At 43.7% G+C, this 24638-nt stretch overlaps 1 protein-coding gene across 1 annotated transcript in view; it reads right to left on the reverse strand.

Moving 5' to 3' along the window:
- The window catches only part of Gldc (glycine decarboxylase), a 79348-nt gene that overhangs the window by 37791 nt on the left and 16919 nt on the right, over positions 1–24638 (reverse strand). The window contains exons 3-11 of the mRNA XM_021192925.2: positions 23216–23351; positions 16404–16568; positions 14671–14748; positions 13039–13186; positions 12523–12719; positions 10499–10595; positions 5982–6087; positions 3343–3482; positions 2684–2764 (exon numbers count right to left, since the gene is read on the reverse strand). Of these exons, the coding sequence (XP_021048584.1) occupies positions 2684–2764; positions 3343–3482; positions 5982–6087; positions 10499–10595; positions 12523–12719; positions 13039–13186; positions 14671–14748; positions 16404–16568; positions 23216–23351 (1148 nt within the window). The remainder of the gene's footprint in view (positions 1–2683; positions 2765–3342; positions 3483–5981; positions 6088–10498; positions 10596–12522; positions 12720–13038; positions 13187–14670; positions 14749–16403; positions 16569–23215; positions 23352–24638) is intronic.

The following is a 24638-nucleotide window of genomic DNA, read 5'->3' on the forward strand; positions in this document are numbered from 1 at the left end:
GAGTTCAAATCCCAGCAACCACATGGTGGCTCACAACCATCCTTAACAAGATCTGACTCCCTCTTCTGGAGTGTCTGAAGACAGCTACTTACATAATAAATAAATCTTAAAAAAAAAAAAAAAAAAAGAAATAGCTTATTAAAAAAACCACTTATACATGTAAAATAAAAATAAATAATTTTTTAAAAAGTTGTTAAACCCTTGGTTATACTAGATCTTGACTTAATAAAATAAACAAGTAAACAAAAAAACTAAAATAAACTAACAAATATGAACATTTGAGTTGTGGGTATAACTCAGGACCAGGTCAGTTGCCTGGCACAAAAAAAAGCCCTGAGTTCAAACCTAGCACACATCACCAAAAAGACAGCAACAAACAAACCAACTGAGAGCTGTAAACTACAGGGTATAGCTCACTAGTCAAGTCCTTACCTGGTGTGTGTGTGTGTGTGTGTGTCTGTGTCTCTGTGTGTGTGTGGTGTTCAATCACTAGCACAACAAAATAAATAAACAAAAATAAAAACATCTGTTCATCCATGATATTATCAAGAGAGCCAAGGTGCTCCAGTCATGGGGAAAAAATGTATGCAAATCATACAGATTTTATATCTAGAACATCTCATTTAATAATACATTGCCTGTTTCTCATCCCTCCCTATGTTAATAGCACGGTGTGCTGGTGTGCTTTTCGTGAACTTGACCCAAACTAAAGTAAACTGGGAAGAGGGAATCTCAACTTAAGAACTTCCTCCACTGGACTGGTCTGTGGACAAGTCTGTGGGGCACTTCCTTGGCCGACGATGGATGGAGGAGGATGGGGTATGTTGCTGCCACCCTGGGCAAGTGGGCCTGGGTTGTGTGAGAAAGCAAGATGATAAGCAGTGTCTGCCCTTGATCTACACCTGGGTTCCTGCCCTGCCTTCCCTCAACCAGGGACTGTAACTTTCCTGCCCCTAGGTTGCCCCCATGGTTGTAGTGTTTTATCACAGCTGCAGAAAACATATGGAAAGACACAGCTATCCTGAGTCATATCAGTGACTCCAGAAACATCCCTCAAATGCATACAGACCAATAATCGTGAGGAAATGACAGGAAAGGAGTTTACATGGCCACAGTGGGAGACCACTGTGAAGCTTCTTGGGAGATTATAACTAGCCTCTGGCGCTGAATGATGCTCTTATTTTTGTTTTGTTTTGTTTTGTTTTGTTTTCCAAGAAAGGGTTTCTCTGTATATCCCTGGCTGTCCTGGAACTCACTTTGTAGACCAGGCTGGCCTCGAACTCAGAAATCCGCCTGCCTCTGCCTCCTGAGTGCTGGGATTAATGGCATGCGCCACCTCACCCGGCCCAAATAATGCTCTTAATAAGTCTGGACAACCAAAGACTCAGTATTCTGGAAGGTATTTCAACTTTTACAGTAAAAGATTTCTTTTTCTTCTCTTCTCTTTTCTTTCCTTTGTTTTCCTATTAAAGGTTTATTTATTTATTTTGCGAATGTGAGTGCACTGTCTCTGTACAGATGGCTGTGGAGCCTTCATGTGGTTGTTGGGAATTGAATTTTTAGGACCTCTGTTTGCTCTGGTCAGCCTCTGTGCTCTGGCCCAAAGATTTATTATTATACATAAGTACACCATAGCTGACTTCAGACATACCAGAAGAGAGTGTCAGATCTCATTATGGGTGGTTGTGAGCCACCATGTGGTTGCTGGGATTTGAACTCAGGACCTTCGGAAAAGCAGTCAGTGCTCTTACCCGTTGAGCCATCTCGCCGGCCCCAGTAAAAACTTTCTTTGACTGACTCAGTAAACAAATATTCACTGAAGTAATAACCATGCAACAAGCAGTGCAAAATGCTCTGTTTGGATCCTGCATGGACCTAGGGAACCACTGACATCTCTTTCACTTCCATCCTATTATGGGATGGTAACCCTGCGCCTTGCTCATCCCTGATAGCTGTTGTGGAAACCCACTCAGTTACACAGAACTCCTTCAGTGTCACAGGAATCTCTCTCTCTCTCTCTCTCTCTCTCTCTCTCTCTCTCTCTCTCTCTCTCTNTCTCTCTCTCTNTCTCTCTCTCTCTCCCCCTGGTCTTCATGGCTGTATTCACCAGGATAGAATATACATCTGAGCCCACTCCCCTCCTGTCTCACACCATCCTGGTGTATCATAACTCACACTTGTATTTCTATCTTAGCGTAGGGAACTGACCCAAACCCTGGTAAGAAGCCGAGCCATTCTGCTCACAGATACCTCACAGACTATGCTGAGATTATTGTCTGGCTCCTCACCGGACTGTATACTTAGTAGAGGCAGGACCCATGCCCAATTTGCCACCCTAACCTCAGGGCATTCAATATCTGACACATAATACATCATTTAGAATTACTCATTAAATGAATGAGTGTCATAGCTTTCCCAGAATTGACAGAAACCGAGATGCAATGTCACAAATTTTTGTATTAAAGTCGGGGTGCAGCACTGCTAATAACCCCTTAGCCTGGATGCGCTGACCTGGGTAGGGTCTGTTAACAGTGACTTTGAGTTATCAGCAGTCACAGGGATAAGGGACAGAGAGGCAGTGACATAATTTGAGCAGCAGGGTGGCCACTGCCCCACTTGAGAGCAGAGTCATCCTCGACACCACAACTAATAATCACTAGGCAGACAATATGCTGTTACTCACTGCAGATGACTCACAGCCGAAGATCCACAGTAAATCATCCAGATCCTTCTCCGTGACTGTTTCATCCAATGAAATGCCGAGCTACAGAAACAAAAACCAAATGGAAGTCGTCAGCTCCAAACTCCAGACCACAGGAGGAAACTGTCCAAGATACCACAAGGGAGAAGGAGAGGGTTCTGATCAAGCTCCTCACTCATTCACTCTAGAGGACCAGGGAACCCTCCAGACTCCTCACTCATCCACTCGAGAAGACCAGGGAACCCCCCAGGTCACGCTGATCTTTAAGGGAAAGGAACTGGACCAGTCTCAGACTTGGAAAGCTTTGAATTTGGAAAGCCAACTGTGGACACTAACAGTCCAGTGACTTCAGGCTGCTCCCACAGGCACTAAACGTGGTTAGCTTCTTCATCCCCCAAACTCTCTTTGTTATCTTAGACCCTAAATCACGAACAGTCAGTCCCACGTACAAAAAGAACCTCAAGAAAGATGAGGACAATGTATTATTCTTGGCAAAGATCACAGTAGAACAAGCTAGAAATTCGATGTTTACAAAAACTAGACTCTAAATCGCCAACGTTTGTTAAACAAAGTGGAGGGCCTTTCATAAGAGAACCTTCGGAGACCCAAAGAACTGGTCTAATGCTAAGCGTCTGACTCACTGTGCCGTCATCGAAGAGTCGAAAGTTGATTTGCCTCTGAGCTGCTCTGCCCAGCACCTCCTTCACTGAGCAGCCACACTGAACCTTCAAAGTGTCAAAGAACAGGTCATGCTGGAGTTGATGTCCTGCTCGCTTGAGACCTAGGCAAGACCAGGAACATAATCATCTCAGACAGAGCTCTGCATAATAACCACTAGCATCACAGACATCAAGAGGTGACCACTGCGTGTCGTCTACTGGCCAACGATGAATATCATGCTATAGAAAAATCATGAAATACACACCAAACAAGGGAGGAAAAATCACCAGAAGACTAACCAGAAATCAATACTACCTATACTTTGATGTACATATTAGAAATGGGTGCAATCTCATTTTGTGTGTGTGTGTGTGTGTGTGTGTGTGTGTGTGTACACGTGTCACTGTGTGTCTGTATTTGTGTGTCTGTCTCTCTGTGTATATGTCATTTTGTCCTGCTCACTTGTGTGTGTGTGCATGTGTGTATGTGTGTGTGTCTGTGTCTTTGTATGGTTACACTTTTTTAAAAAGAACATTATGCCTAGAACCCTATAAATTAGGAGAATGTGACAGGAGGATTATACAAATTTCACATAGGTCTGGAATTCATCATAAACACCTTTTTAAAAAAAACCTGACTCTTCCTATGTAGCCTTGGTTATCCTGGAGCTCACAATGTAGACCAGGCTGGCCTTAACTTATGGCCTCAACTTATCTTAACTATGATTACAGAGATGAGCCAATATACAAGTTCTTATCTTTAGTTGTCTATAAATCAACTCCCACATATTTTCTAAATATTATCTTTTTTTTTTTTAAGATTTATTTATTATATGTAAGTACACTGTAGCTGTCTTCAGACATTCCAGAAGAGGGCATCAGATCTTATTACAGATGGCTGTGAGCCACCATGTGGTTGCTGGGATTTGAACTCTGGACCTTCAGAAGAGCAGTCGGGTGCTCTTACCCACTGAGCCATCTCGCCAGCCACCACATATTTTCAATAGCTGAATAGATACAACATAATGTAATTATGTGTTCTTGATATAATATAATTATGTGTTGTTGAATATTTAATCTGCTTCCAATAATAGTCCAAGGCTGGACTATTTATTGTAAATGTGGTTTCAGTGGACAACCCTTTCACATTTATCTGGTTACTTCCTTTAGATATATGCCTAAGAGTAGTGGAGCTGGATAATTTGTAGGCATAATTAAGTTGGTTTTGTTGTTGTAGCAGGTAGAAGTCGTTAGTCAACTGCCCTTCTCTGTACGTATAATGTATATGCATGTGGAGGTCAGACATCAACACAGACTATCTTCTTCAATCCCTTTCATATTTGTTTGTTTGTTGACACAAGGTCAGACCAAATCTGGACTCAACTAGACTAGCCAGCTAGTAAACACCAGGGACTGTTAGTCAATACCTCCCCACCCCTGGGATTCCAGCTGTGTACTGAAATCTGAGCCACGCCCCAGCTTTGTAAGTGGGGTCTGAAGATCTAAATTCAAGGCCTTGTGTTTGTGAGGTCATCTTCCCCAAATCAATTTAAAAACTTTGGTACAATAGTTAACTGTCATCTATGAAAAGCTACCACAACAGGGGACTGCCATTTCTTAATCCTAACCAAAGCGGAAGGCCAAGGCCCAAGAGCCTAACTCAGTGGAAGATATGCATGCAGAGGGCTCTGGGCTTCAGTCCCAAAACCACACAAAAATTAAAAATTATAAATAATAAAAGAAGCCGGGCGTGGTGGCGCATGCCTTTAATCCCAGCACTTGGGAGGCAGAGACAGGTGAATTTCTGAGTTCGATGCCAGCCTGGTCTACAGAGTTCCAGGACAAGCGGGGCTACACAGAGAAACCCTGTCAAGAAAAAAACCAATAATAATAATAATAATAATAATAATAATAATAATAATAATAATAAAAGTGTGTGTGGCGGCACATGCGTATAATCTCAGCACTTGGCAAGTCAGGGCAGGGGATTAGGAGTTTATGGCTATCTTCAGCCACACCATAAGTTTGAGGCTACCTTTGTCAAGTACACAACAAAACAATTCAAATAGTTCCTGAATTAATAAAGAGGGTGAGATTGTATGGGTCCAGTAGTCATTTGTTTGTATGCTTATTTATTTCTAAATTGTAGAATGACTTTTGACCATTTTCTTATAAAAATATTCATCCTCCATTTGGATTTGGGGTGAGAAAGATTAAGAACCTCATCTACCACAAATATCAACACTCACTGCATGGGGTAACACATGACGTTAGTCCCAGTACTCAGGAGGCAGAGACAGGAGTGTCTCTGGTGAGTTCAAAGCCTGTTTGTTCTACATGGTGAGTCGAAGGCCAGCCAGGGCTGCATAGTGAGACCCTGTCTTAAAGAAAAGAAAAGAAAAGAAAAGAAAAGAAAAGAGAAGAGAAGAGAAGAGAAGAGAAGAGAAGAGAAGAGAAGAGAAGAGAAGAGAAGAGAAAAAGGAAAAACCTAGCAGTCTGCCTGTCACGCTGTCCTGATACTGAAAATACTGTCCTGTTTCTTATTTGACCTTTAGTTCCAAGACTTCATGTCCTTAGACACATATATCCATCTTGTTATGCTGGGAACATAACCCACTCACCTTCAGACAAAATCAAAGTAGCATTATGAACCCTTTTAGCAATGTGCTTCAGCCCGTGGGATCCATGGTAAATGGCGAACATGGCAGCCATGTTGGCTAAAAGGGCCTGAAACAAGACAGAACATTTACAGAGTCAACCATGTATTGGAAGAACCATGTATTGGTGGGAGGAAGGAACTATGGACTTAGGATGACCAAGCTAAAGAAATAATGGGCCCAAATGATTTAATTTCCTGCATTCTCTGGAACAACCGCTTAAGTAGCCTGAGGGAAAACAGCACTTAAGTCTCTCTACCCCATAAAGGGTCGCACTGGTACAATGGGTCAGTCATGAGGGAAAACAGGCTGCTCTCAGCACCAGCAAGCCATAGCTACTGTTGGAAGAGTGTAGAACAATAAAGACCTCATGGGGAAAAATGAGATCTGAGTTTTTTGTTTTTTTTTTACATAATTAAACATTTCTTCCAGAATCAAAACAGCAAGCCGTGTTCAAACACTCAAAAACTCAGAGATGCAGTTCTCCTGAGGCTCACGCACAAGAGATTAAACTTCAGTAACAGACAGAAGAGTGAGGCCTGGAGAGATGGCTCAGTGGGTAACGTACTTACCTGTGTTCAGGTCCTCTGGAACCCACAGAAAGCCAGAAATGCAACATCTGACACCTGCGGTTGTGCCCTGACCTCCACACAAGCACCATGACATTCCTGTGCCCGTACTCAGACAGATACACTTCAGCAGTGCTTCTCAACCTAACGCTGCAACCCTTTGATACGGCTCCTCATGTGGTGAGCTTAGCCATAAAATCATCTCATTGTTACCTCACGTCTGTAACTTCGCTATTGCTATGAATCGTGATATGAATATCTGATATGTAGGATATCTGATGTAACCCCCAAAGGGTCGTGACCCAGGTTAAGAACCAGTTCACTAAATAAATAAATGTAATGTTAAAGCATTCATTCACTTAATTTTACATGTGTGTGTGCCTGAGTGTATGTAGGAGCACCACATGCATGCAAGAAGCCATGGAGGTCAGAAAAGGAATCAGATCCCTTTCATCTGAAATTGTAGAAGTTGTGAGCTCATCACATAGATGCTAAGAACTGAACCCAGGTCCTCTGCAAGATCAACAAGAGACCTTAACACAGAGTCATCTTCCTAGAGCCTGTAATTTATTTATTTCTTTGTTTTGTTTGAGACAGGAATTCTCTGTGCAGACCTTGCTGACCTCAAAGTCACTACGTAGACCAAGCTGCCCTCAAACTCACAGAGATCTGTCAACCTCGGCCTCCTGAGGGCTGGAATTGAAGGCATATGCCACCACACCTGGCAGACTCTGCAATTTTTAACAACTAAATATATTTACATATATACATGTATATGTATTGATATCCATATTTATTTATTTGTGTATGTGTGTATGTGTGTGTGTGAGAGAGAGAGAGAAAGAGAGAGAGAGAGAGAGGAAGAAGGAGGAGGGGGGGAAGAGAGGAGGAGGAAGGTGACAACACTTGGGAGCCAGTTGCAGAGACCCCTACCCACTGAACCATCTCGTTTGTTCTACTTGTTCTCGTTGTTAACAGGGTCTAGCTGTTTGCCTCAGGCTGACCTTGAATTGGAATCCTCGTGCCTCAGTCTCCCTACTGCAGAAATTTTGGCTATGCACCTCTACACCTGGCTTACAGGAAGATTTTTAAACATTTCTTTTCCATGTCCTTTTTTAAAAAGCTTTGAGTATGCATACACATCATTCTGACCAGACCGAATATTCGTTGTTCTAGATCCAATCCTCTGGCCTCTGACTTTGTCTATTCTTTGCCTACACAGCAGATACCCTCGAGAGGATGAAAGACTCTTTTACAGGGATCGCATAAGAAAACACAAATACTTATATTATAATTCATAACAGTAGCAAAATTGCAGTTATGAAATAGCAATGAGAATAACTTTATGGTCGGGGGTGGCCACAACATGAGGAACTGTATTAAAGGGTCACGGTCACAGTTTTGGGAAGGGTGGAAGCCACTGGCCTGGTCTTCTGCATCTCGTAGAGCACATACATCACTTTATGTAGTGAAAATAAATCTCTATTATTTTTCTTTGGGTCTTATTGTGCTGCCCAGGGTGGCTTTAAAATTATGATCCTCCTGTCTACCTCCCAAGTGCTAGAGGCTGGAAGGATGAGAAATTTAAGAGTATCCTTAGTTATATAGTGGCATGGAGGGAACCCCTGAGACACAATGAGGCCCTGTTTCAAAGAAAAAGGAGAGGGGGGAGACAAAACATGGTGATAATTTTGATATCAGTTAGGCCACTCGTTCATAGAAAGATTTTAAAATATAATCCATTAACAGACTTTCAGAAATTAAAAGAAAGAAGTGGCCATGCGGGGCTGGTGAGATGGCTCAGTGGGTAAGAGCACCCCACTGCTCTTCCGGAGTTCAAATCCCAGCAACCACATGGTGGCTCTTAACCATCTGTAACAAGATCTGACGCCCTCTTCTGGAGTGTCTGAAGACAGCTACAGTGTACTTACATATAATAAATAAATAAAAATCTTAAAAAAAAAAAAAAAAAAAAGAAGTGGCCATGCTCTATCAATGATGCAAATCTAAAAAAGTTCACCGTGGACCATATGCAGGACAAAAAAAAACGAAAACAACAACAACAAAAAACAAACAAACAAAAACACCAACAGCTGACAGAAGCAGCAGCAGATGATACCCAAAGACAGGGCAGAAGACAGAGCCCAGGAAAATTCAGCTGCATCTGGGCAGAAGGGCAACTGTGTGCTTTGCCAAGACGAAGGCACTGGAGGACTATGAGCCACAGACAACTTACAAAACATGTAAGGAAAATGAATAAAGAACTAGACAATCTACAAAAAAAAAAAAAAAGATTAAAATCCAGGGAAGACAGAGTGTCATCATCCATCATCCCCAGGGCAAACATGATTTTCTTCCAGGTTTTTCTATAAACATCATTTTCATAACTTCTGTAAATTATGCAGCAAAACTATGAAATGAGCCACATGAGTAAATGAAGAAGCAACAGCCACAGAACTGTTCACTGTACACAGCCCAGGGGCACTTAGAAAATGATTTTCAAACATTGAAGCAACAGGAGCAGCAAGCCAGCTCAGCGGGTGGGAGGAAAGCCCACTGACCCTGATGACCTGAGTGTGAGCTCTAGATTCCTCACTGGAAGGAAGGAGAGAACTGACTCGTGCAAGCTGACCTCTGACCTCCACACATGTGTCATGGCACACACATATGTTCATACACATACCTATATTAAAAAACAAACAGAATAGGTTCTGGGAGAGATGGCTCAGTAGTCAAGAGCACTGGTTACTCTTCCAGAGAGTCCGAGCTCCTCTTGCCCCTGCCTCCTGAGTGCTGGGAGCAAAGGTCTGCACCACCACGCCTGGCTTTGCCTACTTTTGATGGGTTGTTTTTGCATGTACTACTCATGCTGGGCCTTGGCTAAGTGTCTAGAACCCAACTCAAATCCTGAAGCAACTCCAGGAGCTCAGGAGCCCCAGAACTGCTACCTTTATTTCATCAATTTCAGAAACACTTTTCATGACTCCCCCCAAAATGCTTCAAGACTACCAGAAGAGGCCAGTTTAGAACTTCCCCTCTAGCCTGTCACCTCTGTCCTCCTGACCTACTTCTTGGAGATCTTCCATTGTAGCTCAAAGAAATGGTGTCACACTTCCACCCATATGGACTGCCCATGGCTAAGAATTTGAGAGACCCTGAGGACCATACTTCACAATAAACACACTCAAAGCGTGTGGAGATTAAAGAGCATCCCTTCATCTGTTCTCTGAACTTGATCAGTTCAAGATGTCAAAGGTGTGATTTTAGGGAAACACCAATAATGTTTGTATATGTGCTTGTGTCTGTGTAAATACACGCCACATTCTGTATGAATACACGTCACATGTGTTCAGATATACTCAGGGGCCAGAAGAGGGCTTTGGATCCACTGCAGCTGCAGCACAGGCAGCTGTGAGCTCCCAACTTGGGCTCTGGGAAGCCGACTTGGATCCTCTGGAGAAGCAAGCACTCTTAACTACTGAGCTATCTCTCTGGACGCAGTGTTGTATTTTTTATTGTTTTGTTACTAATGCCAAAAAGAATGCCTAGACAACGTCAGTGACAGAAACGCAAGGTGATACAAGGCCACGTGACATAGAAACCCAGTGAGTTGCAAGAGCACGTGACATAGAAATGCAGTGAGATGCAAGACCACGTGACATAGAAACGCATTGAGGTGCAAGACCACGTGACATAGAAAAAGTAAGAAGCCAGACCACATGACATAGAAATGCCCTGGGGAAAACAAAACAAAACAAACAAACAAAACCCCCCCAAAACCAGGCTTCTCTGTCATTAAGATCTGTCCATCTCTAGCGTACACGCTCGCCAGTAGGTGGCAACGGAATGAGGAAGTGAGAGAGCGCGTGAGCTGCTCACAGCATTCAGCAGGCGGTTGGACAGGACACTTACCTGAGCTGTGCAGATGTTGCTGGTGGCTTTGTCTCTCCGGATGTGTTGTTCTCTGGTCTGAAGAGCGAGGCGATACACTTCTTTCCCTGTGGCATCCCTGGATCAAGACAACACATCCAGTCAGCACGGATCATCAAAGCACCAGGACTGCCTTAGAACAGAACTTCTCAACCAGGTTCTTGGACTGTGGGTCACAACCCCCTTTGAGGTAAATGACCCTTTCACGGGGGTTGAATATCAGATATCCTGAATGTTTATATTTATATTATGACTCAAAATGGTAGCAAAATAACAGTTGTGAAGTAGCAACAAAAATAACTTTATGGTTGGGGGACGGTCACCACAGCATGAGGAACTGTATTAAAGGGTCCGCAGCATTAGGAAGGTGAAGAACCGCTGCTGTAGATGGGCCTGCTTTCCCAGAGGAAGTGAACGCAGCAGATTTGTGTGGGAAACGCTCATAAAACCCAACGTCCACGCGGCCCTCTTCTATTAGCACAATAGGTTTTTAATTTGGACTTTGAGGCATTGAGACATATTCAATAAAGCCTGGACTAGTGAAAGGAGATTTCCCAGGAATCACTCTCCCTCACAGGATGATGGGGACCAAGGATTCTATGTCAGTCCATGGCTGATGAAGCGGAAGGGTGATGACCTGAGAAAATAGTGTTTCAGCACTGGAGGTTTGAAGAGTCTAGATGGAAACTGAAAGAACGCTAACAAGTCTCACTACTTACCATGTAAAAATTTTCCTTCTTTTTTTTTTTTGGTTTCACTCAAGACAGGGTTCCTCTGTGTAGCCCTGGCTGTCCTGGAACTCACTCTGTAGACCAGGCTGGCCTCAAACTCAGAAATTCACCTGGCTCTGCCTCCCAAGTGCTGGGATTAAAGGCGTGCGCCACCATGCCCAGCTACATTTTCCCTCTTTAATGTATACATGGATACATATATAAATGTATAAACTGTATATATATACACATATACATATATGTACACATATATTTATCATAATCTGTATACATATCTACATAAACTGTATGTATATATATTTATCATAGACCCCAAAACTATATATACATATGTAGATATATTGATATACAAATTATGTAGATATATACAGGCTATAATAATATACACATATATATACACACACATATATATGCTGTATATATATGTGTGTATATATATATATACACTATATATCATAGACAATTTTATCATATATATGTGTATATATACATATATATGTATATATGATATATATATGAATGATATATATATATATCCTGGAATTCCTCTAAATTCTTTATTTAAGAGGCACTAGTCAGCCAGGCAGTGGTGGTGCATGCCTTTAATCCTAGCATTTGGGAGGCAGGGGCAGGCGGATTTCTGAGTTCGAGGCCAGCCTGGTCTACAGAGTGAGTTCCAGGACAGCCAGGGCTACACAGAGAAACCCTCAGAACCCCCAGAACCCTACTGGGTCACACTAAATCCTTGCTTTTATTGCAAAAGTGAGTTCTTCCTTCCACAATGTGATATTTAAAAAAGAAACTGGTTAGGCACAATGCACTTACAAATAGGCAGGTCTCTCTGGACATCTATCAAGCTATTGCCTGTACATGACTCCACCAATACCTTACAAAAGATACACACACCTTTTCGCGTTGTCTGAATAACGCTGTATAGTACATAACCCAGATGGATTCCCTCTTCTTAACTTGTTTTTAATCTACTTGACGTGGACCAATTAAATTTAGAGAGCGATCATAGAAAAAGGACGGGGGAGGGGTGGGCTCATGAGCACTCGCTGCTCCCTAGAGGACCTGAATTCAGTCCCTAGCACCCACACCGGGCAGCTCAGAACCGCCTGTTGCTCCAGCTTTGGGGGACCCAATGCCCTTTTCTGGTCTCCTCGAGTTTCTAGGCACATATGGCGTACACACATGCACATACACAAAGTGAAGGAGAGAAAAGGAACAGGGAAGGTCGTGATGGGGGACAGTAAGGGGGGCGTGAAGCTTTACCTTGTCACCCCCACCATCCGTCCAGGCATCATCCTCACCAGGTTTTCTCTGACAGCAAAAAAGGCGGCATGTGGTCCCCCATAGCCCAGTGGCACTCCAAATCTCTGGGAGTTGCCCAGGGCAATGTCCACTCCAAAGTCTCCAGGTGGCCTCAAAATACACAGAGCTAAGAGGTCAGTAGCACAGCACGTCAGGCTCTGGGGAGGAAACGGAGAGGTCAAGGTTATCGCCTTATTTATCCCAACTGCAGCAGGAGTTATCTCCACCACAGGCAGGCTGGCTGGGAGGGGCATGGCTGGAAATTCCATTTGCTTGTGCATTCGTGCGGAAGAATATTTACTGAGTGCCTTTGAGTACCAGGGAATTGGTGGGTGACAGTAATGAAGAGGAAGGAGTAGGGGAAGAAGATGTCACCATTCCACGTGATCATTGTAAAGAGATTAAAATATACCAAAAGACAGACAGATATGGAAACTGGGACATAGCGTCCTGAACCTCAATGAGAGGCTTACCTACCCCGGTCTGATGGGCTCTGTCTACAAGTTCCGTGAAGTCCTCCACCTTCCCCTCAGTGTCTGGGTACTGGAATAGCACCCCACAGACATCTTTGCCACTGAAATCCATTTCATGGGGTAACTTCAGCTCGACAAGCACCCCCCTATATCTGAAAGTACAAGGGAAAATTGGTCCTCTTTATTATGGTGTGTGAGTGCATGCATGCCTCTGTGTGTGTGTGTGTGTGTGTGTGTGTGTGTGTGTGTGTGTGTTTGCGCGTGCCCGTGCTTGTGTGTGTGTGTGTGTGTGCCCCATGCATTCAAAAGTGCAGATACTCATGTGTAGAGGTTAGAGGATAACTTTGGAGAGTGAGGTCTCTCTTTCCATCCATCAGGGGTTGTGGTGATAAAACTCCTGCTGTCAGGCTGCTGACCCATCTCTTAAGCCATCATGCCCGGCCCAGAAAATGCAATCATCAGCAGCTTGTCTCCAGGGAGACTGTATTCGTTTTCCATTTTTTCCCTAGGTGTGCTTCCAGCCTCACTCCCAGCCACACCTCACCTCATCCTGGCTCATTAAGGTTTAAGAGTGCTCCATGCTAACTCACATACATGCTTCACTCTTCTCTCTCTTCTGTCCTTCCCACTACCCTCCCCCAACTCTCTGTGAGAACCTACTCCTGGCAAGAGCATCACCTCCTAGAGCTAAAGATCCAGTCCTTACAACAGAGCCATCTCTGGAACACCCAGGCTCAGTTTAAGGTAAATGAAACATGTCCAGATGGCAACAAGGACTTCCTTAGATTCTTTTTGTTTGTTTGTTTGTTTGTTTTTGTTTTTCGAGACAGGGTTTCTCTGTATAGCTCTGGATGTCTTGGAACTCACTTTGTAGAACAGGCTGGCCTCGAACTCAGAAATCTGCCTGCCTCTGCCTCCCAAGCGCTGGGATTAAAGGCGTGCGCCACCACGCCCAGCTTCTTCCCTCTAACTACAACTCCAATCCCTTCTGAAGGGCAGTGTGGGGCAGAATGCCCACATTGCCAAAGCAGAAAGCAGATGCAGTAATGGCTGGGCCAGGGATGTTTCGGTTACTTACAGGACTAATCAAAGTGGTCCTTAGGTGTGGTGTGGTTTCCTTAGCAACTGCATCTGCATGAAGCACACCGGAAACCATGGCTATGGCAGGCATGTGTGAGCTCTGCTTTTCCAACTGTCCAAAACATCGCTGGGGTTACTTTATTTCATCTTTTGTTGGCCCTCTGACTCTTTTCCTTTTGCTTTCTTGGTACTAGGGATTGAAACCAAGTCCTACTGCTGAGCTATGGCCCTAATCTCTACTTTGGGACAGGTTCATACCATGTGGCTCGTCTGGAATCCTCCTGCCTCAAGCTGCTTTTAGTATTTTAAATTTTACCATGAGACGACAGAACAGCATGGGGACTTACGATAGCGCAAAGGCAAATGAACTCAGCGTGTGCTTGCCCCTCAGTACTGAGGAGGGACTAGGCATCCATGGGAGAAAGGGGGGGAAGCAAACTCACCAAATTCAGTATAAAGCAGGTTCACTTCCAATCAGATTGGAAGTGGGAAAGAGAGACACGGTAGAGATAATATGACATTACCCTTGGCTCAAAACACAATTTAAATCAATTACTTGGCTCGAGTCTGGACAACTGATATCGTCTGTGGGTGACAACGAGGATCAACGAAAAATTTCTTCCTCTTGTTGTGTCTGTTGAAAAGAAAAAGCACATGTAAACTTGAAGAGTTTTTTTTTTCCTTCTCAGATATTCTGGTTTGGCCTCCAACTCCTGCCACCGCCTACACAGTGCGGAGTGCGAGACTTTACGGCTAGTGTAGGTAGGTGATCAACTTGGTCAAGTTCTCTACCAACTGAGCCACTTCTCCAGCACCAAAAGCAGTGAGAGAAACTCTAAGCATACTCTAAAGAGAACTAAGTGATTGGTGACTCAGAGTTCCTGACGGCAATCCAGTGAAATTCAAGCCTGTTCCAACATAATTTAACAAAAAACAATTCAGTTTTAGGAAATTTACACTATGATAAAAAGAAAAGGACAGATATTAGGTATAAAGGGAAATTGAAACCACTACAAAAATGTCTCGTAAAGAAAGTAATATATATTGTTGTCACCGAAGTATTTTAGCTTAGAGTCTCAGGTGGGTAGAAACAAGACAGACGCTGCCTCAACGAAGTGGGAGAATGATGACTCCCAGATCTTCTAGTCTCTACATGGTATGTGTGTGTGTGTGTGTGTGTGTGTGTGTGTGTGTGTGTGTGTGAGATGTGTGTGTGTGTATGCACACATGCATGCCATGATAGCCATGTAGAGGCATGCATGTGTGCATACACACCCCCCCCACACACACACATCACACACATCACACACAACACACCCCCACACATATCACATTACACATACACCACACCACACACACACCGCACACACGTTATCACATCACACGTACACACACATATCACACACATTACACACACACCATACCCCCACACACACATCACACACACACACACACACACACACATGCTTGTACTGTAATCTACATGGAGAAAAGAGAAAGCATTTGCTGAGGGAGAGTAGAGCCCATCACCACAAGGAAGCCCAAGGCCATCCTGCAGGGCAGGTATGAAGCCCTTGGCCCAAACAATCAAATAAGCAAAGAAAAAACACCTCCACTTCTGTGAGTGTGAGCTTAGGGCTACAGATGGGCCGGGGGCTAGCTGGGAGAGTGCTTGCCCAGCAAACATCAGACCCTGGGTCTGACTCAGCACAAGTCTGTGACCTCAGCACTTGGAGGAACCAAGTTTAGTACCCAAAGCCATGTTGGGTGGCTCCGAGGAAATTTGACACTTTCTGACTTCCTTAGGCACCTGTGCACATCACACACACACACACACACACACACACACACACACACACACACACACACTTTCACAAAACAAAACAACAACAACAAAAAACCCGAAGCCCTATTCTAGAAAGCTATGTAAAAAAGGTGTTCAAAATATACTGTGAAATAGGAAGAAAAAGCAGGAGGAAAGGCGTGTGTCTGAAACACCCGCACTAAGAGATAGGGACAGGAAGAGCTGAGTTCAAGTCCTAGAGATCTCAAAGCTGTATAATGCATTCAGATCATACAAGGTCTGCCCAAAACACCTGAGATTCATTAGTGTTCTATTATAAATAAACTTTTTGGTAGCTACACATTCAGAAAATCATCTTTACTGATGCCAATTTTCTTTTGGCAAACTCTACAGTCGGCTCTAAAATCCCGCACGGGGTTTCCACCCACAGTTCTCAGGGATGCCTCTCTTCCGGAGGGGCGGGGCTCTCCCGCAGAGCCTCTCACCTGTGGCACAGTTGCATCGCCTCTGCAGCCGCGGTCGCCTCATCCAGCAGGGAGGCGTTGGCCATGTCCAAGCCTGTGATGTCAGACACCATGGTCTGGTAGTTGAGTAAACTCTCCAGCCTCCCCTGAGACACCTCTGGCTGATACGGAGTGTACTGGGTGACCCTGAGAGAGAAACAGAAGACTATGTCCAAACCATGCCGCTCCTGACCAGAAAAGCTCGTGAAATCCCATTGTTTTCAAATTCAATGCCCAAAGCTCTTGAGAATTATGTAACACACTGGTAAGACTCTGAGATGACCAACTTGACTGGACTTAAACCTGCTTAGGCGATCAATGACATACATTTCTGAAGACCCTGCCAGAATGCGGGCAGAGACTCACTCCGAGGACGACAGCACCATGCAGCAGATTTAGAGGTCTACTGAATTGAAAAAAAAAAAAAAGGCGAGTTCCTGGCTGCCAGGACATGAACTCCTGTGTTCCCTCACCTTCCCTCCCAATGACATTGACATGGCGGGGGGAGGGGGGGTGGGGGGGGTAGCTGACCTGGGCAGGTGATAGCTCGGCAAGTGAAGGTGATTGTCACTAAGCCTGGCAACCTGAGTTCAACCCCTGAGACCCAAATGGTAGGCAAGAACTGCCTTAGCGGGTTGTTCTCTGACCTCTATGAACACGCTGTGGAGGTCCCCGGAAGCACCCCAATACATGCATACATGCATACACACACACACACACACACACACACACACACACACACACACACACATATACACATACATACAACCTTAGCCAAAATAATAAATCTTTTACCCCTTAGGAACTTAATTAAGCTGAGTATTTGGTCACAGGAATAAAACAACCAGTTAATATATTATTTGCTTGTGTTTTTATGGGGAGGAAAAGAATTGTCACAGAAAAAGATTATCATTCTTTGGGCATTTCTTTCATAGATTTACTTATTTCATTTTAAGTCAACAAATATTTTGCCTGCTTGTGTGATGTGCATTGTCTATGTATCTAGTGTCCATGGAGCCCGGGAGAGGAAATCAAATCTCTCGAAACTCAAGTTACAGTGAACCACCATGTAGATGCTGGTAACAAATCCAGGTCCTCTGTAAGAATAAGTGCTCCTAATTACTGAGCCCTCTGACATTATTTATTATTATTTTTTAAACACATAATCTTAGTATGTAGCTTGGACTACCTGTCATTCACTCAGTAAATCTGGCTGTCCTTGAACTGGCTGTCTCTCAACTTCTAGGTCTAGGATTATAGGCATGCACCACTATACCTAGCTCTCTACATTATTTTTTGTTACATTGCTATTTTAATTGTCTTACTGTACACATGTATGAGCATCATATGTGCATGTGTGTGTGGAAGGCAGAGGTTGATGCTGGGATCCTAGTTGTTCTTTGGCTTACCTTTTTAAAAAATTAATTTTGTTTCTCATAGGCATTGATATTTTGCCTACATGTATGTCAGTGTGACGGTATGGAATTCCCTGGGACTGATGTTACAGACAGTCTAAGCTGCCGGGTAGGTGCTGGGAATTGAACCTGCGTCCTCTGTAAGAGCAGCCAGTGCTCTACTGAGCCACCTCTGCAGCCTGCTCCAGCTTATCTTTTGAGACAGGAACTCTCATTGAAAGTGGAGTTCTCCAAGTCCACTAGGATCTGGGAGCTCCAGCAATCCACCTATTTCCTCTTCCGCAGCTCGAGGAGTGCAGTGGCTCTAGCTCTTACACGGACACTAGGGATCTGAACTCAGGTCCCCAGCACGCACTTGACAGAGCTAGTTCCCTAGAGCGTCCGCACGTGTTCTGTTATAAGCTAGTTCTTAAAATCCATGCCTGTCTGCCTGCCGCCATGCTCCCTGATATGAGGGTCACAAATTCACCTTCTGAAACTGTAAGCCTCCAAATAAACTCTTCTCTAAGCTGCCTTCTCCTGGTGTTTTATCATGGCAATAAAAAATTAACTAAGACACCAAGCCAAAAGTGATGTATTTATGTCTTTCATTTTTATTCTCATTCTCTCATTCTCTCTCATTCTCTCTCATTCTCTCATTCTCTCTCTCTCTCTCTCTCTCTCTCTCTCTCTCTCTCTCTCTCTCATAATCACATGCAGACTTTGAAAGCACTGCTATGTTGAAAGCTTTGTTTAGAATGGTTTATCTTTAAAGACCATCTCAGCACTCAGTACTACATCAGCACATTAAAATAATTTCCTCAAAAAAAAATTTTTTTTTGTATGTGTACAGCAGAACACACTGTTACTGCAGTTAATTCCCTGCATAGCCTAGATTATGGATTGTAAAGGGAAATTCTAAGGGACAGGTGAAGTGGAAGGAAGGACGCATGCAATACAATACACAGTGCAGACAAGTGAATGGGAGCATGAGAGAAATGAGATCATAGGGAACCACAGACAATGGGCAGTGGTGAGCTCCAGTCAGACAAGAGCATCACACACAGCCTGTTAGGAAGACAAGTGTGACAAGTGTGACACTGTTCCTGCCATATGCTCAGATGGACTGCACAACAGGACACTTGCATTGTGCTCAGGGACATCATTTAGGATTTAGACCAGGAGACAGACACGATTTCCTTTCTTTCTGTTTGATTCTTGTTTTCAGAAAGGGTATCTATTGTGGACCAGGAGGGCTTCAAATACAGAGATTATATTCCAAGAGCTGAGATTAAAGGTGTTCTTCACCACACCCAGCTACATCCAGGAGAAATAGTTGTTATCTGGAGCAGATGTAAGGAGGGGGGTCAAAATTAGCAGCAGGTCACGTGAGGCCTACACGAAGTGAAGCAATTAATTTAAAAAAAAAAAAAAAACAGCCACCAAAGTGTTCATTTTCATTCAGAAGCATGGGCACCTCTACCTTGCTGGCTGTTGTTCTTGAACAACAGTGAGCAGTTTTTGCTATTTCCATAGCAAATTCCAGGCCAGCTGGGGCTAAATAATGTGATGTGTGAGTGTGAGTTTGGGACTTAAAATAAAAGGTAGCAGGACATGATGGCTCACAATCTCTAGGGATGCTCACAAATAGGGATCCTGTAACTCTAGATTCCGTGCATCCCACACCTCCAGCTCACTGGGGCTCTTCCGCATGGCTACATAATGTACCCCCTACAGACACATGAGTAGAGATATAACCTTGCTTTTAAACCTTGGAGCAGAGGCAGGGATGTTGAAAGTGCTGTTCTAGTGGAGGGTCAGCTTCTGGATCAGCTTCTGGTTCCCAGCACCAGCATCATGCAGCTCACAGCCAGCTGTAACTGCCGTTCCAGAGGACCTAATGCCCTTTAGTCTCTGTGCGGTGCACAGGCATACACATAAAAAACATTAGAGCCTAAAATTTCACATTAATTTACAAAGAATAAGGAGGGGAGGGCTGGCGAGATGGCTTAGTGGTTAAGAGCACCGACTGCTCTTCCAAAGGTCCTGAGTTCAAATCCCAGCAACCACATGGTGGCTCACAAGCATCCATAATGAAATCTGATGCCCTCTTCTGGAGTGTCTGAAGACAGCTACAGTGTACTAACATCTAATAAATAAATAAATTAAAAAAAAAAAAAAAAAAAAAAAGAAGAAGAAGGAGGGGAAAAGACCAGGTATGGTGACGTACGTATTTAATCCCAGCTTTGGGAGAAAAAGTTTAAAGTCGCCCTCTGCTACATTTGAGGTTAGCCTGGACCACTCAAGACTGTTTCAAAAAAGTCTAAAATGAAATCACGCAATTTAAATCCAAATAAAGACCATTAATCTTCCAGTGGCACCTGTACCTGCCCAGCCTTTCTTCGTTGCCGTTCTAATCTGACAATTCTTAAACTATGAAATTGCCAAATTTTTTGTGCATTTTTTGACTCCCCATTCAAATATCTCTGCTGAGGCTGGCAAGAGAGCTCACTGGGTAGGGGCGGTTGCCATCAAGCCCAAAGACCTAAATTCAGTCCCCAGAATCTACACAGGTGTCCTCTGAGCTCCACACTGCACCACAGCACACTCATACCCATAAACACACGTATACACAAGGAACAGAACTTAAAGATCACTAAGGCTTCCTACTACCCATGGGAAAAAAAACATTAAATTTCCTGACCACAGTTGCTCAGTCTGAGTTGCGATGACCCCAGCCAGTGGGGTCTACTTATTCTGTCTTTTCCATGACCAGCTTTCCTGTCATTAGCCCCCTTTATAATCCAAGGTTAAGTTAAGGTAACCACCACTGCTTTGAAAGTAACTTCTTTTAAGTTTTTAAAATAGTTACATGTTTTTTTAATTTTTTTTTAAACACTGGAGAAATATAACAGGCCTAAATGCTCTTCTTAGCAATGGCCTGTGAAAGGAAGTAAAGAATAACCCTATTTCATGGTTAAAAACTGCTACCAAGTCAGGCATGGTGGCGTTCATTTAATCCCAACACTCGGGAGACAGGGGTAGATGGATCTCTGAGAGGACCAAGCCAGCTTGGTCTACAAAGCAATTCCAGGCCAGCCAGGGAAATTATAGTGAGCCTATCTCCAAAAAAGAGTAAGGGAAAAAAAGCTATCAAAGAGTGGCTGGAGAGACGGTTCAGCAGGTAAGAGCACCACTGCTTCTCTACCTGGTGGTCACAACCAGCTGTAACTCCATTTCCAGAGAGACAGTAAGTCCCTTTCTGGCTTCTCTGGGCACCAGACATGTATGTGGAACAAAGACCCATACACATACAATTAAAACATTTTTTTTTTTGATATTTTTAAAAGGCTTTCAAAGTTGCCATGAAAGGACTGCTGTTATACATACAGAAGTTTGCCTCAGTCAGGGAGGAAAAGTGTTTAAAACCATTTGTCTGAGGAACTGCAGATGTTTCTAAGTGGCGTGAACACATGAGTTCAATAACAGGTACCAAGAGGAATTAAAAGAGGGAAAGATGTGTGGTCCATGGGTGTGTCTTAATTGACATTAATTCAAATGCGTTCTTTTTCTAGATGTACTCTAACAGATGTATTTTAAAAGTTATCTACATATCTAAAAAAGCCTTATAGTTCTGAAGTAGGTTACTTGGCAATATATTTTAGGGTACTTGGCAATATATTCAACAAGACATTGGCACTTATTCTTAATTAACGAGTTTCCTCTATTATTTGGGTTATGATTTTCTTTTAGAATCAGAGAAAAAGTAGGGGGCTTTCAGAAGGGCTCATAAATCTTATAAAAAACTCGTTTTAATCTTATTGCCAAGATTACAAACACCAGAAGCCATAAGGCAAGTGCCAATGGTGATATTAGTTACTGATGTTCTCAGCAATTGATGCTTTGGGACAGTGGACCCCATGAGACAAGTTCTTGATCCAGTGCACAGTTTCTTTTAGGAGCCCAAATGTTTGTATTCTTTCGAGTCTATGTGACCCATTTATTTTCACCTCACGTCACCGGAATTTGTTGGCTCCATCACTATGGAAACTATTCAGAAGTATAATGTGAAGTGTACCACCCAACGTGTTCACAGCCCTCCCTATCAGCATGAGCAGGGTGCAGTATCGCCCTGGGGTTCTGACCAGCTTTGGGATAATAATGCAAAGCAACAATATTTAAAATGCACCCAAAGCCCGAGGCTGAAAAACAGAGTATTGTGTCCCTCTCAAAACACTGGCTGCCCCCAAATTAATTAGCATACTCGCTCACAGCCAGAGAGAAATATGGCAGACATTCTGTATGGTCACTAAGAGCAAAGGCCAGAGGCCAGGGCCCAGGCAGAGAATGCTGTAGCCCATTCATGGGCATCAACAGGCTCTTAAAAAAAAAAAAAAAAAAAAGGTGGGGTGGGGAGAAAGGCTATTTGCTTTTGAAATCAACCTTAGAGTTTACCATGCAAACTTTTACCAGAGCCGCAGTGGAAAACAAACCCCCAGCTAATCAAACACATTGGCAAGCACATTCGTCCACTGAAGAACTCAAACACTCTCCGTGTTGATGGGCCTGCTTTCCTGTTCTCTTATTAAAAAGCAGCTAAAGTATATAGCTGTGAGAATCTCCACATGGGGAGAGAGCAGACGTGGAGTTGTCAACAGATCTGGTTCCTGTCAAAATGGGACAAGACAAGCAGGATGGCCCTGCGGGGGAAAATGACTTTTGAGACAACCTGACAACCTGAGTTCCCCAGACCCCATGGCAGAGGAGAATTGACTCCTGAAAGTTGTCCTCTGACACACATAAACCCCTGCCTCCAGGAGCAGGAAAGATTTGTCTGACTAACAAGGGGTGATGGGAACAAGAAGCTGGCCATGCAAAGCACAGGCCTGTCCACAACACACATGTTCACATTCTCAGTAAAATGGCAGCAATAAAGCTGATGTTACAGTCTTCACTCTTCTGACACCATGACGTCATTTCTATCAGCTTTGGACCAAGAAATGTGGGGATAAGTGAGACATGAATACTGTCACTTTTAAAACCCTGGCAAAAGAAAAAAAAAAAAAAAAAAAAAAAAAGTCTGAGATGCAATACTAAGTTCAGATACAGCCTAAAATGCCCCAGGGTCTCACCAAAGAGGAGTGAAGACTTGTCCAAAAACAGCATAGAGATTCAGGTTGATTCAGGAAGAGATCACCAGATCTGGACTTTATGCAAATGGAAGGGAAAAGAATCTATTTCAACACCCTGGAAGAGATTTCCCAATCAGAAACCCAGATGGATGGATTCCTGATCTGAAGTTTCGAGGGCAGCAGTGGGCAGGTGTCAGTGTGTGAGGCATGGGATACAGCGACCACGGGTTTAGTAGTATCCCTGTTCTCTAGCAAGGAGATACGTTACCATCCAGAATTCTCCAGTAAGTTCCGCAAAATGGTCTGGGGCACCGAGCAGTTGTAATAGCCCATGCCGATATACGACCTCCAGATCTGGTTCTTGCTTGCAATGGCATGCAGAGTCTCCAGGATTTCATTCTCACCTGATTGTGAGGGGAAAAGGAAACAGGTTACCAGAGAAAATGCCCCAGCAGGAAGCTCCACTTACGGTCTAAGAGCCTTGTGTTGTTTGAGCGTTTGTATCAGGAGAACAGATAGATAGAAAAATACCGTCATCCACCCAACCATCACTAAATAACACTGCATATAGAAACCTGCTAGAAGGGCCCACAGATTCAATATGAATCCCTCATCATTTTTCCTTCTGTGTAGTGTGTGCACATTTATGTGTACACATGCGTATGGAGGCGCACAGAAGCCAGAGGCTGATACGTTCCCTGATCACACTCCAGCTTGTTTTTGAGACAGGGGTCTCCAACTGAACCCAGAGCTCATTGATTCAGCTAGACTTCCTGGGCAGAAAGCCCCAGGGATTTGCGTGTCTCAGCCTCTGGGGCATGCTCGGTCATGCTTAGCTTTTATGTACGTGCTAGGGGATCAAACACGGGTCCTCATGCTTCTGTGACAAGTCCTTTAAACAGGGACCAGATGCTCCGGACTCTTAACTCTTCTTCATTCTCTCTCTCTTCCTTTCCCCCTTACCTCCACTATTCAGTTCTCTGATTCTCTGAGACAACATCTCACTCTGTAGCCTCCACTGGCTTGGAACTCAGTTTATAGACCATCCACCTACCTCCGCAGTGCTGGGACTAAAGGTATGCACCATCGCGCTCAGCCTCTTTGTTCAATCAACTCTTTACCAGGCACCTAATTCCATGTTTTTTTCTGTATCTTTTAAATTTATATTTTATTTCCTGTAAATAAAGTATTTTCTCACAGTAGTATTGTGGTCTCTCTTTTATAAATTTGTGTGTGTATGTGTGTATATAAAGGTATGCTTTATACACAAAAGCCAGAAGTAGCTCTTTGACACTGGAGCTACAGGCAGTTGTGAGCTGTCCTGTTGTAGGTGCTAGGAATGAAACTTTAGGTCCTCTGCAAGAGCAGTAAGTGCGGCTGGAGAGCTGGCTCAGTGGTTAAAAGCACTTGACTGTTCTTCCAGAGGTCCTGAGTTCAATTCCCAGCAACTACATGGTGGCTCACAACCATCTGTAATGGGACCCCCATGTGACAGTGACAGTGTACTCACATACAATAAATAAATAAATAGCAGTAAGTGCTCCTAAGTACTGGGTCACTTCTCTTGCTCCTTTCAGTTGACTTTTTTTTTTTTTTTTTTTTTGAGACAGAGTTTCTCTGTATAGCCCTGGCTGTCCTGGAACTCACTTTGTAGACCAGGCTGGCCTCGAACTCAGAAATCCGCCTGCCTC

The sequence above is a fragment of the Mus pahari genome, chromosome 1 (genome assembly GCF_900095145.1).
Source record: "Mus pahari chromosome 1, PAHARI_EIJ_v1.1, whole genome shotgun sequence".
Lineage (NCBI taxonomy): Eukaryota > Metazoa > Chordata > Mammalia > Rodentia > Muridae > Mus > Mus pahari.